The 19,140-nt window shown below is 44.8% G+C and overlaps 1 protein-coding gene across 1 annotated transcript in view; it reads left to right on the top strand.

The window, feature by feature from the left end:
• Nucleotides 1–10,494: 10,494 nt before the first annotated feature.
• PPP2R5C (protein phosphatase 2 regulatory subunit B'gamma) overlaps nucleotides 10,495–19,140 on the top strand; it is a 192,396-nt gene continuing 183,750 nt past the window's right edge. Inside the window, 4 exon segments of the mRNA XM_050954154.1 lie at nucleotides 10,495–10,629; nucleotides 10,631–10,696; nucleotides 12,572–12,613; nucleotides 12,615–12,638. Of these exon segments, the coding sequence (XP_050810111.1) occupies nucleotides 10,495–10,629; nucleotides 10,631–10,696; nucleotides 12,572–12,613; nucleotides 12,615–12,638 (267 nt within the window).

A 19,140-nucleotide genomic window follows, 5' to 3' on the forward strand; every position in this document is an offset into this window, starting at 1 on the left:
CTTAGCTTTGTGGGGCCCCAGCCAATTGCCCTGTTTGCCACCCTCTAACACCAGCCCTGCACTTATGACCGCCCTAAACCCATCTCATGATTCCTCTGTTGTCACAACCCCTGGGCTGAGAAACACTGATCTAGATGAGTTAACATACCCCCTGGAAGACCCCTGCATACCACACATACCCCGGTTCAGAACCACTGCTTTATACCATTTGTTATTTTGCATACTTCTAACATGTTCCATCTTATTCATCTCCTTTTTAAGGTAAACAATCCCAATCTTTTCAATCTGTTTTCATAGGGGAGTTTTCCCCTGCCCCTAATCTGAACTTCTCTGAACTCCCTTTAATTTTACAATATCTTTTTTTGAAATGGAGGTGACTAGTACTACATACAGTATTCCAGATAAGTACAAACCACTCATTTACTGGTTTTAGAAATTATTTTTAGGAAAAGAGTTAACAATTATTTTCTTTTCTTCTTTGGATAAAGGGACAATGCCCAGGAGGCAGGAGAGGATGGCTCAAATTCCATTAGGGAAAGTCATGTGGGAGTCCGGAAATAAGTGTGTTAATGGGCACAGGCAACAGGTAGCTGTAATGTCTAATAATATCAGTCCAATAGCTGGTTCCTGTACAACAAGAGGGCATCTAGAGAGTACCTTGGATATACCAATATTGTCCTCCAACAGGGTACATGGTTATACAGCAGCATTTGGCCCAATTGTGAACTATGATCTTATTTCCAGTCTTATGTTGATAACCACCTGTGGGGGCCTAGTTATTCAGGGACAGGCAGTAAGTTTAATAGCAAGTGTAAAATATTCCAATAGTTAAACATTCTATTAAATACTCTGGTTATGTGAATAACTTATTACATAGTGCTGCAGGGCTTCAAAACACTTCAATATTTTCTGTTGGGGAAAAAACAGTTTTGCAATTTTAATTGAATTTTCATAGTTTAACAAGAAGGGAGGAAAGGAAAGAAAAGTTTGAGAAAGACAACGTTTGAAACATTCCCCAAAGAAATTTGTAGCATACCAGAAAGTTATTTTCAGTTATTTCAGTTTTTATTTCAAAATTTTAACTGATGTTTTTAAAGCTCCCAATTAAGTTTTGTATATAAGAAGTAAAATTAATCATACTTAAGCATTATTTGAATTGTTGACCAGCCCAAATTGTATTAAAAAATAAGGGGGAAAGATATGCAGTTACACAATATACCATCTTCTGTCACATCAGTTGACTGCAGGTTTATGGCTGTACCATTTTATTCATGATAGCGTGTTCCTATGTTTGTATGATGTACTGATATCATATGATGATGATGAAATACTATCCACTCCAACAGTAACTAAAGATGTTGTTAAGCAGCAGTTACTAAAGATGCACATTTTTAAATCAGCAAGGCTGGATAAATTACATCTGAGAGTTTTAAAAGAGTTGGCCTATGAATTCTCTTGACTCTTAATGTTGATTTTCAATAAGTTTTTGAACACTGGGGAAGCTCCAGAAAAATGGAAGAAAGCTAGTGTTGTGCCAATATTAAAAAAGGTAAGCAGGATGACCCACGTAACTATAGGCCTTTCAGTCTAACATCAATTGCGGGCAAGATAACAGAGCAGCAGCTAAGAGATTCGATGAATAACAAACTAAAGGAGGGTAATATAATTAATGACAATCAATGTGGACTTATGAAAAATAGACCCTGTCACACTAACTTGGTATCTCTTTTTTAAGAGATTTCAGTTTGGTTGATGAAGTGAATAGTGTTAATAAAATATACTTAGACACCAGTGAAACATTTCACTTGGTACTGCACAACTTCTTGATTAAAAAACTAGAAAGATATAAAATTAACATGGCACATACTAAATTGCATTCAAAGCTGGCTAATCAATAGGCCTCAGAATGTAACTGTAAATAGAATATCATCGGGATGGTGTGCTTCTAGTGGGGTTCCTCAGAGATCAGTTTTTGGTTCTATACTATTTAACATTTTTGCCAGTGACCATAAAGAAATCATAAAATTAGTTTGCAGGTGACATAAACATTGGGGGAGTAGTCAATAATGAAAAAGACAGGTCACTGAAACAGAGCAATTTGGATCACTTAGTAAGATGAGTGCACGCAAACAATATACATTTCAATATGGCTAAATGTCAGGTCATACAGCTAGGAACAAAGAATGTAGGCCATACTTACAGGATGAGAGACTCTATCCTGGGAAGCAGTGATTCTGAAAAAGACATGGGGTTCATGGTGGATAATCAGTTGAATATGAGCTGCTAGTGCATTGCTGTGGTCAAGAAGGCTTATGTAATCCTTGGATGAGTAAACAGGGGAATATTGAGTAGAAATAGGGAGGCTATAGTACTTCTGGATTTGGCACTGGTATGACTGCTACTGGAATATTATGTTCAGTTCTGGTATACACACTCATAGGCGCCGACTCCATGGGTGCTCTAGGGCTGGAGCACCCACGGGGAAAAACTGGTGGGTGCTCAGCACCCACTGGCTGCTCCCCGCTCCCCCTCCATTCCTCCTCCCCCGAGTGCACGGCGTGCCCGCTTTTCCCCCCTAGCTCCCAGTGCTTGTGCCGCAAAACAGCTGTTTCATGTGCCTGGGAGGGAGGGGGGAGGAAGGGGAGGGAGAACATGATGTGCTCGAGGAAGAGGCGGGGCTGGGGCAGGGATTTGGGGAAGGGGTTGGAATGGGGTTGGGGTTAGGGGCAGGGGCAGGGGGTGGAGGGGCGCGAGCACCCACCGGCGCTAGGGAAAGTTGGTGCCCACACTGCAAGAAGGATGTTGATAAATTGGAGAGGGTTCAGAGAAGAGCCATGAGAATGACTAAAGGATTGGAAAACATGTCTTACAGTAAAAGACTTAAGGAGCTCAGTCTATTTATCTTACCCAAGAGAAGGTTAAGGAGTGATTTGATCACAGGCTATAAGTACCTATATGTGAAGCAGAAATTGGATAAATAAGGGCTCTTCAGTGCAGTAGACAAAAATATAACAAGAACCAATGGCTAGATGTTGAAGCTAGATAAATTCAGACTAGAATAAGACAAATGATCAACAATGAAGGAAAATTAATCATTGCAGCAACTTAACAAGGGTATGGTGGATTCTCCATCAGTGAAAATTTTAAAATCCAGACTGGATGTTTTTCTAAAAAATATGTTGTAGTTCAAGTGCAACTATTGAACTTTAAGGAGAAATTAATACAGGGAAGTTCTATGTTATGCAAGAGGTCAGACTAGTTGATCACAATGGATCCTTCTGGCCTTAAAATCTATAAATCTATCTGGTCATTCATAACAATCCAGTTGCACTGATATATTATGTTTAGCAAATATGTGCAGTTCTGAAATTAGGCTGTTGATTTCCTCTAGGAGTATTTGATTTGTATATAGCTCTGAATAAATTACTGTTTAACCTTTACAGCACAGCAGACCATGTCAGCAGGACAGAGCTTTACTCAAGAGAATGGATATAAATAGGATTCAGTGTGAGCTGGTACCCAGATACTAGTTTAAAGGATACACCCAAAGAATTATTGAACTGTAATTTGTAAAGAGGTAGAAAAATCCATGCCGTTTGAGAAGCTTTCCTAAAAGTGTGAAATCTTTTTGGCCAAGTAGGATGATAATTTTTTGCAGCGTGTGGTGCTGGGTTTTATTGTGGGCTGTAGGCACTCAGGATTGATAAAGTGGTTTAGCATTCTTAATCACTTCTTAGGGGCAGGATCTGGCAGCTTCATCTGAGGCATGGACTTGGAGAAATTCTTTGTTCAATGTATCTGTTTCAGCCTTTATTTTCTAGCATTGGTGCTTGAATTTTTGACTCTCTCTTCATCTGGCACAGGGTGATAGAAATCCAAGGAGATGTGTGTGGATGAGGGGAGGGAATGGTCTGTTTGGAGGTTACTGTGTTGATAGTTGAGGCTAGCATACAATGATGATTATTCACTAGATCCTCTACTCTTTGTCCTGTGGGTGGAGTGCTGCTATCTTTTTGCTTGCACTCTTGCATCAGTTTAACACCACACCTTTATTTAAACCAGTGAAACTTCTGGGGGTAGACAAACTCTAAGAAAAAGGATTTTTTTTTAAATAAAGGAATGCCCAATAAAGATGAGCAGAACTAGATGAATAAACTTGCTTCCTTCAGTGGCATACTGGACATTTTGGTCCAATACCAACCCATTCTTAAATAATTTAGTTGGTTTATAAAAGCTAGATATTTTAGTGCTTTAAATGTTTTTCAGTTTAAACTGTTCAATTCATATATTCTAAAAAAAAAATATTGGTTGTGGTGTTTAGGAAGCATTCAGAAGGCATATTGGAGAGAAGGCACAACAGTTAACTGCAGCAACTCCAAATTCAGTAATCTGTTCTGGGTTCCAGACACATCTAGTTTATACTGGGCATGCTCAGACATAAACACAACTATACCAGGGCCTTAGCTACCCTGGAGAGTTGCAGCACTGGTAGTGGCTTTACAGCGCTGCAACTCACTCACCGTCCACACTTGCAAGGCACATACAGCGCTGTATCTTCCTGGCTACAGCGTTGGCTGTACTCCACCTCGGCCTGGGGAATAACGACTATAGGGCTGGTGATGCAGCGCTGCTCCACCAGTGTGGCCACCAAAAGCGCTGTTATTGGCCTCCAGAGGTATTTAGAGGTATCCCAGAATGCCTGTTCAGCCACTCTGCTCATCAGTTCGAACTCTACTGCCCTGGCCTCAGGTGACCCGCCCTTTAAATGCCCCAAGAATTTTAAAAATCCCCTTCCTGTTTGCTCAGCCAGGTGTGGAGTGCAATCAGTGAATCTTTCCAGGTGACTATGCCTCCATGCGCCAAACAAGCCCCAGCATGGAGCAATGGCGAGTTGCTGGACCTCATCAATGTCTGGGGGGAGGAAGCTGTGCAGTTCCAGTTGCACTCCAGGTGTAGGAATTACAATACCGATGGGCAGATATCAAGGGCCATGGTGGAAAGGGGCCATGACCGGGATGCCCTGCAGTGCAGGGTTAAAGTGAAGGAGCTGCGGAGTGCCTATTGCAAAGCCCGCACGGGAAACCGCCACTCCGGCGCTCCCCCACGACCTGCCGTTTTTACAAAGAGCTGGACGCAATACTTGGGGGTGACCCCACCACCAATCCAAGGACCACGATGGACACTTCAGAGCAGGGGGAGGAGAAGGGGGAGGAGGAAACCGAGAGTGAGGGTACTGGGGTGGGGGGAGACACCCCGGAGTCTCTGGAGGCATGCAGCCAGGAGCTCTTCTCAAGCCAGGAGGAAGGTAGCCAGTCGCAGCAGCCAGTACTTGCTGGAGGACAAACAGAGGAGCGAGTTCCCAGTAAGCTGCTTTTATTTTCAGGATGGAAATTTTTCGGGAGAGGAAGGAGGGTTAGGGCTGCATGCATGCATGCCTAGATGTGGAATAGCGCATTCATGTGGTCTATCACGTCGCGGTAATCGGCCTCGGTAATCTCTTCAAAAGTTTCAGCCAGAGCGTGGGCAATGCGCTTGTGCAAGTTTATTGGGAGAGCCACTGTAGTCCTTGTCCCAGTCAGGCTGACGTGTCCGCGCCACTGTGCCGCGAGGGGTGGGGGGACCATTGCAAGACACAGACAAGCTGCACAGGGGCCAGGGGCGGAATCCGCATTGCTGTAGAAGACCCTCCTGCGCTTCCCACGTGACCCGCAGCAGCGAGATATTTTCCAGGATCAACTCCTGTGGAAAATGTTGGGATAGTGTTCAGTGTAGGTGCCCCCTGCAGCTGTTTGCTTTCCCCAACACATAGAAACCCCAGTACAGTCCTGAACCAATTATTCCCCCTTCCCAGGTGACCCGCAGCAGCGAGATATCTTCCAGGATCAACTCCTGTGGAAAATGCTGGGATAGTGTTTAGCGTAGGTACCCCCTGCAGCTGTTTGCTTTCCACAACGCACAGAAACCCCGAGGATAGTAGAGTTCTGAAGCAATCAGTCCCTCTTACTCACCATTTCGGGGCTTCCGGGGGTTATGTGCGCTCTCTTTGGGATGGGAAAATTATGCTATTGTGAAAAATGTTACTCCTTGACTGTGTGGAAATAACTGTCTGGTATAAACAATGCCGCCTCTGTTAAGTGTTGCATTTTTTGCCTTTCCAGAAGCAACCTTGAGATCTCGGCTGCCCGTGTTATCAACAGCTCAAAGACTACAAAACCTCCGGAAGAAGCCCCGAAAAAGCAAAAACGACCTGCTGCAAGCAGTTATGGAGCACTCTGCCACAGAGAATCAAAAAGTGCAAGACTGGAGGGAAAGGGAAAGCAGGATCTGCAAGAAAAACACAGTGGACAGGAAGAAAAGCACAAAGCAGCTGATAAGCATCCTGGCGTGCCAAGCGGGACTCTATCCAGGTGCTCATAGCCATGCAGACAGAGCACTACCGCACCCGCCCCGCCCCCTCTCAAAGCTCTTTCCCTTGTGCCCTAATGTCAGCTCAAAGCCCCCTTTCCCAGCATCCAGGTTCTTACCATCACCAGCTGCCTCCAACACCTGTACGTTCATCAACCAGCCCTGAGAACTACAACCCTTACCCTTTGCACTCAACCCCCATCACCATGCAGTGTAGCCATCCTGAAGTGCAGCAGTCATTGCACAGCACTCCAGACAGGACATATTCAAACCTGTGACTGTACAGTTCCCCACCCCACCCCCCTGCCCTTTTAGGTTCCCAAAAAGTTGCGTGTCTGTCAATAAAGTAATTTTCTTTTCAATAAATGAATTCTTGGCTTTGAAAACAGTTTTTATTTTTGCAGAAAGTCAAAGATACCTTAGCCCCGGAAAGAAACAGGCATTGAAATCAGCTTAGGAAACACAGATTCCTACTAACATTGTAACCACTGCACTTCACTCCCGTGCAAGGCACCAAACATTACTGTTGGTTTTCAGCCTCAAGTTCCTCCCTCAAGGCATCCCTAATCCTTGAAGCCCTGTGCTGGGCCTCTCTAGTAGCCCTGCTCTCTGGCTGTGCAAATTCAGCCTCCAGGCGTTGAACCTCAGAGGTCCATGCCTGACTGAATCTTTCACCCTTCCCTTCACAAATATTATGGAGGGTACAGCACGCGGATATAACTGTGGGGATGCTGCTTTCTCCCAAGTCTAGCTTCCCATACAGAGATCGCCAGCGCCCCTTTAAACGGCCAAAAGCACACTCCACAGTGATTCGGCATCGGCTCAGCCTGTAATTGAACCGGTCCTTGCTCCTATCAAGCTTCCCTGTGTGTGGTTTCATGAGCCATGGCATTAACAGGTAAGCGGGGTCTCCAAGGATCACAATGGGCATTTCGAAGTCCCCTACTGTGATCTTCTGGTCTGGTAAAAAAAGTCCTGGCCTGCAGCTTCCTGAACAGGCCAGTGTTCCGAAAGATTCATGCATCATGCATCTTTCCAGGCCAGCCTGTGTTAATGTCAGTGAAACGCTCATGGTGATCCACAAGCGCCTGGAGAACCATGGAGAAATACCCCTTCCAATTAATGTACTCGGATGCTAGGTGGGTGCTGCCAGAATAGGAATATGCGTCCCATCTATCGCCCCTCCACAGTTAGGGAAAACCCATTTGTGCAAAGCCACCCACAATGTCCTGCACGTTCCCCAGAGTCACGGTTCTTAGCAGGATGTGATTAATGGCCCTGCAAACTTGCATCAACACGATTCCAACGGTCGACTTTCCCACTCCAAACTGGTTCCCGACCGATTGGTAGCTGTCTGGAGTTGCCAGCTTCCAGATTGCAATAGCCACCCGCTTCTCCACCAGCAGGGCAGCTCTCAATCTCATGTCCTTGCGCCACAGGGTGGGAGCGAGCTCAGCACACAGTCCCATGAAAGTGGCTTTTCTCATCCAAAAAGTTCTGCAGCCACTGCTTGTCATCCCAGACTTCCATGATGATGTGATCCCACCACTCAGTGCTTGTTTCCCAAGCCCAAAAGTGGCATTCCATGGCGCTGAGCATTTCCGTGAATGCCACAAGCAAGTTCATGTCGTACGCGTCACATGACTCGCTTTCATCGTCGGACTCCTCATCACTTTGGATCCTAAGGAATAGCTCAACTGCCAAACAAGATGTGCTGTAAGACTCGTTAGCATATTCCTCAGCAGTTTGGGCTCCATTTCCCACAGAAATCGCGCTGCACAGAAACCGTTGAGAGAGTCAAGATGTCACCAAACATGGACAGAAATACAGGGATTGCTGGGATGTGAAGCGATGCATCATGGGGCGACGGGACAGGAAGCAGAATGACCCGCCCCCTCCGTCCCCTTCCCACAACCCACCACGCCAGAATGGGAAGAGATGCTCTGTGGGATAGCTGCCCATAATGCACCACTCCCAACACCGCTGCAAATGTGGCCACACTGCAGCGCCGGTAGCTGTCAGTGTGGCCACACTCCAGCGCTTTCCCTGCACAGCTGTACAAAGACAGCTTTAACTCCCAGTGCTGCACACCTGCAAGTGTAGCCAAACCCTAGTATAGTCATATTCATATTAACATTACATCACTTTTTTTGCATAGTCACTCCCATCTGATAACACAATACTTGTGATTTAATAGTACAATTGGAAATACTTTAATTTTAATGTTATGGTGAATATATAAATCACTTGTTTGATCTCACAGTTTAGGAAGTCACTAGAACAAATAGAATTGTATCTTTTATCAACCACCTCAGCCCACTGATTATTGCATATATTATACCAGATCTGGAAAAATCCAGTCACTTAACTGTTACTGGTGACTGAGATGCTTTCCATAACAAGTGAGATAGGAGGGAAAAATGAGACTTCTCACAAAATAAAAGTTTCTAGCCTGGTGGTCACAAAGACAACCTTCCAAATTTTAGCAGATGCAGTGCCATCTTTCTGAAATTGCACTCTACAAAATGTGAAATAACTATTAGGAATTCCAGGAACTAGAATTGAGGTCTGAACTTCTCACCAGTGTTGCCTGTGGTACTCACTGTTTGGGAGTGGGAAAAGGCCTTTTTACCTTCCATACTGGCCAATGGCTTCTAATCATCTAATATATTTTACCAACCCTTTATAGCAGTGCTATAATTACAGATAAATAAGCACTTTTCATTCCTAGTTTTCAGACACCTAATGTTCTGACAACATTACTCTGTGGGTTAAATTTTCTTCTGCTTTTTCTCAGCTGAAATGTAATTTTGGGTCAAAAGGACATTTGACAAAATTCTAGTTGGATGTTTAACACCTATTTTTCCCATCCATCCACACAGCTGAAACTCTTGTTCAGGCGTTCTTCTTGCATCTTGACTACTGCAACAGCTGGCCTTGACAAATATTTCCTTACTCTGCTCATATCCATTCAGTATTCTGCTGCAAAAATCCTTTTCTTAGCCTTGCCCTCTCTTCTGTTCACTGCTTGTTAGATTCTCAAACAGCTTGGTACTTTCTCCCATGCTGCTCCACATGAGTAGGAGGAGGCTTCCATGAATGTTTGTAAAGCTAACACACAATCCTCCTTCAAAACTGTCCTTTAAACTCCTTTTCTATAAGGCCTACCAAAAAAATATTGACAACTAGACTAGTGTGCTGAGACCACTGCATATCAGGCTGACCAGTATGGTTCTTTTCTTGTACTCCCTGTGACTGTTGTCTCTTGTTTTATGCCTAAATTGTAAGCTCCTTGGGGCAGGAATCATCATTTTGTTCTGTAGTTTTACAGCAAATCATACAATTAAGTCTGGTCCTTAAGCAGGACTCCAAAGCACTACAGTAATACAAATAATTTTAAGATAAGCATGAAAGAGAAAAGATGATCATTTGTTCAGGGTTGTTTTGATGCTTTTTTATATTTGGCTTGGATGGATTAAAAAGTAGTTCCTGTTTTCAAATTATAATCTTTGCAGGGAGGTGGGTTTAGCGGAATAATGCATGTTTCACTAAACTTGAAAACTTCCCTGAAAGAAAAAGGATAATACTTTTAAAATAGCAGGATGCCCATGCAGAGTGCACCTTCTCCTTATCAGTTGTGTTCACATGCTGGAGTACCTAAGCCCAAGAGATGCTGGGCATCTTCTGCCTCTATTATGATCCATGGGAGAGTGGGTCTTAGACCGACTTCTGCACAAATCAAGATACAAGATGAAAAGCTGAGCCCATGTCACCACCACCCAGGGAGGCGGCTCTGCCGGGGGGTAGGTAAAGCTGGCTCAGTCAGAGTGCGCGGCTCTCCCCAGCCTGCCTGAGCCTGGGAAACGACTCTGCTTCGGTCCTGGGGGAGGGGAAGGAGGGGAAGGGCGGTTCTGCCTGGGCCCGTCTGAATAGCGGGGGGGAGAGCGTGAGCCCCAGGCAGGAGGCCGCTCTCCAGGCGCTACCAGCTCTCCCAAGCCTCCGCTGTGCGCTGGGATGGAGACAGCCCCGCCCCCTAGATCACAGAGGGGAGGAGGGGGAACGTTGATCCCACGTGACGGGGGACAGCCAATGGCGAAGCGGCGTCCCGGCTCGGCCGGGCGGAGGCAAGGCTGCCGCCGCTGGGAGCCGGAGAAGGGGAAGAGCCTCAGTGGGGCGGGGGAGTCGCAGCGAGGACTCCGAGCAGGGACCCCTGGAGGCTGCGCCGCGCCGCTCCGCTCCGGCCCGGGCGCCCAACCGACCTGCCATGCCGAATAAAAACAAGAAGGAGAAGGTGAGTCCGCCCGGCCGGGGGCGCTCCTCGCGGGGCGGGCCAGGGGAGCAGGCCCCTGCGGGAGAGGGGCCCGGAGGCAGAGCCGCTGAGGGGTGGCGAGTTGCGGGGGGAGCTGGGCAGGTCCTGGAAGGGAAGAGAGGGACAAGGGCTGAGGCGGGTCGGTCCGGGCGGAGGCTGCCGAGGGACTCCCGGGTGCTCCCTGTGGGAGGGGGCGGGGATGGGAAGCCGGTGAGGCGGCGCGGGAGGGGGCGCTCCCTGCGGGTGGGCGGTGGGCCTAGCCCCGCCTATGCTGCGTCTCCTCACCTAATTTCTGGGGCCCGATTCGCCCCTGTCCGCCCTCGGTGTGAGACCCGGATTCAGCAGCACCAGGGAGATCCAGGGCTTCGAGGCGGAGGGGATTTCTTGGGGGCGTGAAGGTGTAATTGCTCGGGTACGGGAGTAGCAGGGAGTGGCTATTTTATCGGGTGTGTGTAGGAGGAGTGAGTTGTTAGAGGAGATCTCTTAATTTGGGGCAAGGTGGGTATCTCTACTTTGCGTGGGAGGGAGTATTTTTAAGGGGGGAGGCTATTGTTAAGGTTGGCATCTACAGCACTTTCCTGGGTAGGTTTATTACTGTGTTGCTTTGATTTATGAGTACTGTGCTGCTTGAAGCTGTGTTCACAGAACCATCCAAAAACACTTTGCAAGCATTGCTTGAGATTTGCAATCCCCTCCGCACCCAGTGTGGTAACATTGGTCCCATTTTACAAACAGAGCAACTGAGGCAGAGAAATAGTGATTGCCCTAGGCCACAGAGTTTTCCCTAAAAAAAGGAAGAAGTGCCAGAGATTCCATGAAGTCCACTAGGGATTTCACTGATGTTGATTTTACATGGAAGGTGCCCAGATACGAAGATCAGGGCCATGTACAGGTAGAAAACCATTAGAGGGAGTTAGTGTTAAAGCCAGGAGTTGCATCTGAAAAAGTGAGGTTTTTTTACCCACAAAAGCTTATGCCCAAATAAATCTGTTAGTCTTTAAGGTGCCAGGGGACTCCTTTGTTGTTACCCCCTGATATTCAAAGCCAGAAGTGAAAACCCCGAGCTCCTGACTGCCATTCTCTGCCTGTTCCACTAGATACTTACTTCCTTCATTCCTTTGATTTCAGGCAGTCTTTTAGCATTTCCACATCAGTTTAAAATCAGTTGCTCATGGATTTGTCTGTGTCTTATGAATGTATTGATTTTTTTGCATTAAAATAAAGATGCCCCACTGCTCCAAAGAAGTTGTAGACAATGTTAATGTTTGTATTCTTTCGTTTCCTTTATCCTGTAGTGAGAGAAATAGGGGCTGGATGTAGTCTAAGTGCAGGATTCGAAGTGAGGAGAAACTCTTGGGTTACAGACCTAGCTTTAACACTGGGTTTTAGCTGCTGTTGTAGCTACACAGATGCAAACACCTGTACAGTATAGACATGATAGAGCAGTATAAACCGTGACTTGCACTGGAACAGCTTACCCAGGCTTCAAAGCCACACTAGAGGCTAAAAGAAAACAAGGGTAAACGAAGGCTGATTTCTCTGTTGCCTAGTGCATACCATTTGCATTCTTTGCGTCTGCTTTTTAAATATAAATGGATATAAGATTCATTGATGTAAATTGCTTATTGGTATGTTGCGAGAAATAACGTTTCCAAAGTATTTTGAAGGTGAAAAGTGTTAAGTATTTGTGGAATTTCTGATACTAAAATTGTAATAGTATGGGCCTTACTAACCTTCTGTAGTGCATATTTTTATGTAGTTCTCCTGGACAATCAGTTACTTGACTGAAAGCATATTTGATTATGTTTGAAATCAAGCTTGAAGCTGGGAAAATTTATAAATCTCTTTAATTTTCAGGAACCTGCAAAATTGGGCAAAAGTGGAAAAAGTTGTAAAGATTGGACAAGATAACCAAGAACATGAGGTAATTATTGCTACAGCATGCAGTCCTTTGTGAGAATATTTGGGAAGACTTTTCAATATTGTGTAGTCTTTCCCACATTGATATAACTTAGAGATGGCAGAGGTTTGGTTTTTTGGAAACCATTAGGACTTCTTTGACCGGAAAGATGTTTTACAAAGCTGCATATAACTTTTGGAAAGTGCCTTCAGAGGAATTACTCAAAATAAAATCAACTGTGGCTGGTCCTTGATCACTTACTTCTACTCCCATCAGCTTTTTTTTTTTCCTCCACTGGCTACCTCTGTCTGTCAACTACTGTAGGCATGCAACCTTTTACTCCTGAGGGAATTCTGCCTGCAAAGTTCAAGTCCCTCACAGATTTCCTTGCTTCCCTGCAGAAAAATGACTTTCTGATGTGGAAGCATAGGGAAGCATCCCTCCCCAACAGCATGGGCATGTTATTTTGGGTGCCTGGAGCAGCCAGTGGGGGAGAAATCATGGCAGGGAAGCAGTATGGGCTAGGGATGCCCCAGCCGGTGGCTTCTACCCTGTGCTGGGCTCAGCTTCTAGTTCTGACTAGGCTGGGGCAAGGGAGGACTGGACTTGCTCTTCCCTTTCAAGAGGGGCTGGGTGAGACCTACCCCCTGAAATCTACCTGGCTACAGAAAGCTCTGCACACATTCACACCTTGCTTCCTGCTCCCGTCTGCTGAACCCCCACCCCTCTGCGTCCGGAACCCCCTTGAACGCACCCCACCCTGAAGAGACCACACCCCCTCTGCACTTGGACCACAACGTTTATTTATTCACAAATAAAATTTGCTGAATTTAAAAATATTGTGTTTAGAATTTATTTATTTATTTATTTAGCACAGAATTCCCATAAGAGTAATTTTTCCTTCCTCCAACCCTTTTGTCAGGTAAAGGGCCTGTCTTTTTCTTTTAAGGTGCCCCAGTTTTTCAACTTCTATGTCGTCTTCTCTCTGTTGCCAGTAGCTCTCTTCCTTCATGAACTGAATGCTAGTCCATCTCTTTCAAGTGACAGTGTCTTCTTCCAAGCTGTCAAGAGATCCTAGACTTGTGTAACGGTCTTGTTAGTGGGCTGCCACTTTTTCTCTTATGACTTCTCCAGTGGGAGGGATTGAAAGTACTTCGGGGGATAGGATTAGAATTCAAAATGACCTTTACAAATTGAAAAATTGTTCTGAAATCAAGATGAAATTCATTAACGATAAGCAAAAAGTAGAAGAAATCAAATACACAACTTCAAATGGGGAATAACTGAGTAGGTGGTGGTAAACCGAAAAGGGTCTGCGAGTATAGTAGATAACAAATTGAATATCAGTTGTATAATCTGATACAGTTGCTAAAAAGGTTAATATCATTCTGAGTATATTAACAGAAGTGTTGTATAATACAAGGGAGGTAATTGTCCTGATCTGCTCAACACTGGAGAAGTCTCACTTTGAGTTCTGTGTCCAGTTTTGGGTGCTACACTTCAAGAACGACGTGGACAAATTGGAGAGAGTCCAGAAAAGAGCAACAAAAATGATAAAAGTTTTAGAAAACCTGACCTATGAGGAAAGGACTGAAATGAGATCTGATAAGTCTTCTAAACTGTAAAGGGCTGTTATAAAGAGGACAGTGACCAATTGCTCTCCAAGTGCACTAAAATTAAAACAAGAAACAATGGGCTTAATTTGCGACAAGGAAGGTTTAGGTTAGATACTAGGAAACATTGCATAACTATAAGGATATTAAGAATTGGAATGGTCTTCCAATGGAGGTTTTGGAATTCCCATCACTGGAGGTTTTTTAAAACGAGTTGGGCAAACACCTGTCAGGTATGGCCTAGGTATACATGGTGCTTCCTCAGCACAGAGGGGTATACTGGATCTCTGGAGGACCCTTTCTGCCTTAAATTTCTATAATTTTTAAAACCGTACACTGAACTGTTCCACTTCTGACTGACAATTCTGTTGTTAATGCTTTGTTCCTCTCTCTTACTGCTTCACTTTACCTTTGTCAACCAGCTAGATGTGATGGCTTCAAGTGGGTCAATTAAATTGCTACTCATTCTCCTCCTCCCACATTTCCTGGAGACCTAGCATTACATAGAATCTTTCCATTTGCATCGAGGTTCGTTGCATGGATTGGTTCCTGAGTAAGAGTTGTTATGGTGCAGTGTGTGGTTGCTGGTGAGAATATGCTTGAGGTTGGTGGGTTGTCTATGGGCAAGGGCTGGACTGCCTCTCAAGGTCTGTGAAAGTGAGGGATCATTGTCTAGGATGGGTTGTAGATCACTGATGATGCGTTAGAGAGGTTTAAGCTGAGGACTGTAGGTGATGGCCAGTGGAGTTCTGTTGGTTTCTTTCGTGGGCTTGTCTTGTAGCAGGAGGTTTCTGGGTACATGTCTGGCTCTGTTGATTTGTTTCCTTATTTCCTCCTCGTGCAGGTATCGTAGTTTTGAGAATGCTTGGTGAAGATCTTGTAAGTGTTGGTCTCTGTCTGAGGGGTTGGAGCAAATGCTGTTATACCTCAGCGCTTAGCTGTAGATGATGGATTGTTGTGTGTGTCCGGGGTGGAAATTGGAAGCATGAAGGTAGGCATAGCAGTCATTGGGGTTTTCGTATAGGGTGGTGTTAACGTGGCCATCACTTATTGGTAGTGTGGTGTCTAGGAAGTGGACCTCTTGTGTAGATTGGTCCAGGCTGAGGTTGATGGTGGAGTGGAAGCTGTTGAAATCATGGTGGAATTCTTCCAGAGTCTCCTTCTCATGGGTCCAGATGATGATGATGATGTCGTCAATGTAGCATAGGTAGAGAAGGGGTGTGAGTGGACAAGAGCTGAGAATGCGTTGTTCCAGGTCAGCCATAAAAATGTTGGCATATTGTGGGGCCATGCTGGTGCCCACGGCGGTGCCACTTGTCTGGATGTATATATTGTCACCAAATTTGAAATAATTGTGCATGAGGATAAAGTCACAGAGCTCAGCAACAAGTTGTGCTGTGTCATCATCAGGGACACTGTTCCTGACAGCTTGTATTCCATCTGTGTGTGGGATGTTTGTGTAGAGAGCCTCCACATTCATGGTGGCTAGGATGGTGTTTTCTGGGAGATCACCATGCATTTTAGTTTTCTCAGGAAAAGCAGATGTTCTGATGGAGATTTTCATGTAGGTAGTTCTAGAATTGAACGTAAAAGGAGTGTTTCTGTGAAATACAACTCTTATTTCAGTATCTACCTCTGGCTGATAGATGTTTGAGATAAATAGATATTTAAATCCTTCTCTCGACCACCAACAGATTTAGAAATGCACAGGCATATGTTGTTTTTTCAAGTGAATTTAATGCATGTGAAAAATGCCAGATTGTTACTTGTGTTGCCCCTGTTCTTTGAATAGAGGACAGTGTCTAGTCCCTGCAGTGTCCCACAAATATTTTATTTTTAGGCATGTCTGTAGTGCTTATCTGAACACATGATGATTTGGACTTTTATAGCATTTTTTTTTATCTGTGGATCTCAAAGTGATTTATGAAAATGAGTAAGCATTATCTCCATCTTACAGTTTGGAAAACTGAGGCCTGGAGGGCAAGAGAAGCAACTTTCCTAAGGTTGTACAGAAAGTGCTATCTGAAATGAAGATTACAACAACTCAGGTCTCTAGTGTGTTAACTTCATGCCTAATCCACAAAAACAGTGCCTCTCAAATGTACTTCAACCTAGACATAGGGCCATTTTAGAAATTCCAGGAATAGACTAGTCTCTGGTTTTTGGGTCACATATGGATTGTGATCTTGATTGCTAAGGGCTTGTCTACGCTTGAAATGCTGCAGCTCTTTGGTGTAGACACTGCCTACACCTATGGTAGGGGTAATCCACCTTCCTTAGAGGCTGTAGCTACATCAACAAATGAATTCTTCTCTTAACCTAGTGCTGTCTGTGCAGGGGGTTAGACTGACTTAACTATGTCACTCAGGGTGTGGATTTTTCGCACCCCTGAGGGATGTAGCAGGGTTGACCTAACTTTAATGTAGATCAAGCCTGAGCTTTGAAGGATTGGGGTGTTTAATCTGACATATTTTCTCCCATGTGTTTATCAAGTGTCTGAGTTAAATGTTATCATCCCCCCCCCCCAAAAAAAAAAAAAAAAAAAAACTTCAAACAGCCTGAATAAAATGACTTTCCTCGCTTTTAGGGTAGATCCAACAGCTCACTATACACAAACTTTGAATTAAGAATACATCATCATAGATTTGGGATGGGGATGAATAATTCTGAATCTGTATGTAACAACTGCATTTCAAAAATGAGGATTGGGCATCAAGACATCAAAATCTTTTAATTGATTCAGATTAACCCGAGTCATCAATAACAGTTGGAGACTGGGTATTTTATAGTTGAAATGTCACCAACGTTTAAAACTTTTATTTAAAGAACTGGTAATGCAAAATACAAGGGAAAATGATTGTATGCAACATAAAACATTCAGGTGGAAACAAAAAACATATTAGAAGAAAATGTTGTGGTTGCAAAGTAAAGCACCCAGGAGTTAGGAAATACCTAAATTAAGCTGATCTTGCTACCTTAATTTGGCTTTCTAGTGCATATGCATTATTATAATCTTTAATTAGTTGTTCACATGTTATTTTTCCCCAGGACCCTGCCTCATTCAGTATATAGTATGAATGGTGCTCACACTAAATGTGTAACTATTCAGTCACAATTCAATTAATCACAGAGACTTGGTGGATAATTCACATGACTGGAATATTGGATTAAAGGGTACAACTTGTTCAGGCAGGGAAAAAAGAGAGGAGTTACTGCCTTCTATAGCAAAGACACCAGTGGGGAGAGATGTGTTGACAGTCTCTGGGTAATTATAAAATGGGTAAGAAACAAGGGTGATGTTATGGTAGGAGTCTGCTGCAGCTCAGCTAACCAGGAAGAAGTGTGTGTGACACTCTGTACCTCAAAGTAGCACCCTGGAACCCAGTATTCACCACTGTGATAATATATGTTTTATACAAAGTATGCCTTGTGAGTTATCATTTTAAGTCTTGATCTGTTGAATATTAGTATCCTGTTTGATTGTGTATGCTATCATTATATGTGAAGTTATGAAGCATTGCTATATGTGTTACTGAAATACGTTGTGAGGTTGGGAGACACTCACAGCCAGCATTTCAGTTGCAGCAAAGGACCAGCCACACGTGCTGTTGGCCCATTAAAGTGAATCCACTCTCCCAATGGGTGATCTCAGAGACAGCATGTTTTCATGGAGACTGCTTGTCCATGGGACTGCCTGAGTCCCTCCACATCACAGCAAGAGATCTTTCCAGCAAGCTGAAGAAAAATATAAAAGAGGTGAAGTGATATCGTTACTTGGTCTCTTTTCTCTCCTCCTCCTCTCAGCACCTGGGTAGACTTCTGGAAGACACAGACTTTGATCTGGGATGGGTGGTCCCAGATGGAAGGTAGTCCAGCCTGTATATTAAGGGATGCTTGTACTGTTTGTCAGGGTCAGAAAAGCTGTATGATTCAAACTCTTGCTTAGACTAAAATTTATGGTTTAGAAAGCGTGTTTGCTTTTGTATTTTATTAAAATACCTCTGACCTTTATGCATATTGCTTATCACTTAAAACCTATTTTCCTGTAGTTATAAATCTGTTTTGTATTTTACCTAAAAACAATGTTTTGTTGAAGTGCTTGGGAAATCTCAGCTCAGTTACAAGGCTAGTGCGTGTCCCATTCCACACTGAGGGGAGTGGTAAACTACTTAATGAACTTGCACTGTCCAAGGGGGGTGTGTGCCCCCAGGTTTCTCCCTGCTTCTTTCTGTTGGAGGATCATGGAGGGGAGGGAAGACAAGCAATGAGCACAGCTACTGCTCAACCCCTCCTCAGAATGTTCCTCCCCCAACCCCGGGAGGTAGGGAAATGTGAGGTGGAGGGAGCAATATCCAACGCTCCATGCATTCAGGTCCACTTTCCCAGCTGGGCTGTGCTGTGAGGCAAGCATCAGGAGCTGCTGCTCTCCTGCCTCCACTTATGGTGCCCAGATGTGGAACGTGACATGGATGCAGGAGTCCCTGATGTTGCTCCTTGCCCTCCTCCCCCCCCCCCCAAATCCCTCTAGAGGGTGCAGAGAGTAGCAATGTTCATGGGGGGGAGAGAGCAGCAAGTGCCAGCTGCTCCTGTGCATCTAGGTTAATTTCTGCATGTGGTGAGCTGGGCCTGGGGCGAAGGGGCACAGAGCAGAGGCTAGGGGCAATGGGAGGGAGGTGCAGGGATTAGGGTTGCAGGGCTTGGGGGGTGAAGGATGGTGAGGTAGCCGGATGGGACCTGGGGCAATGGGAAGGCAATGCCGACGGGGGCCAGAGTCACCAAAATACAAAGTTTGCCCAGGATGCCATTTTCCCAAAGGCCAGTCCTGGGAAGTTCAGGCAGTTCTACAGTCTAGGTTGCACCCTGGGGACCCTCACAGCAATGAGTGAGGGGTTTTTAAAAAAACTCATAGACGT

Source organism: Gopherus flavomarginatus, chromosome 5, assembly GCF_025201925.1.
Source record: "Gopherus flavomarginatus isolate rGopFla2 chromosome 5, rGopFla2.mat.asm, whole genome shotgun sequence".
In the NCBI taxonomy this organism is placed as follows: Eukaryota; Metazoa; Chordata; order Testudines; family Testudinidae; genus Gopherus; species Gopherus flavomarginatus.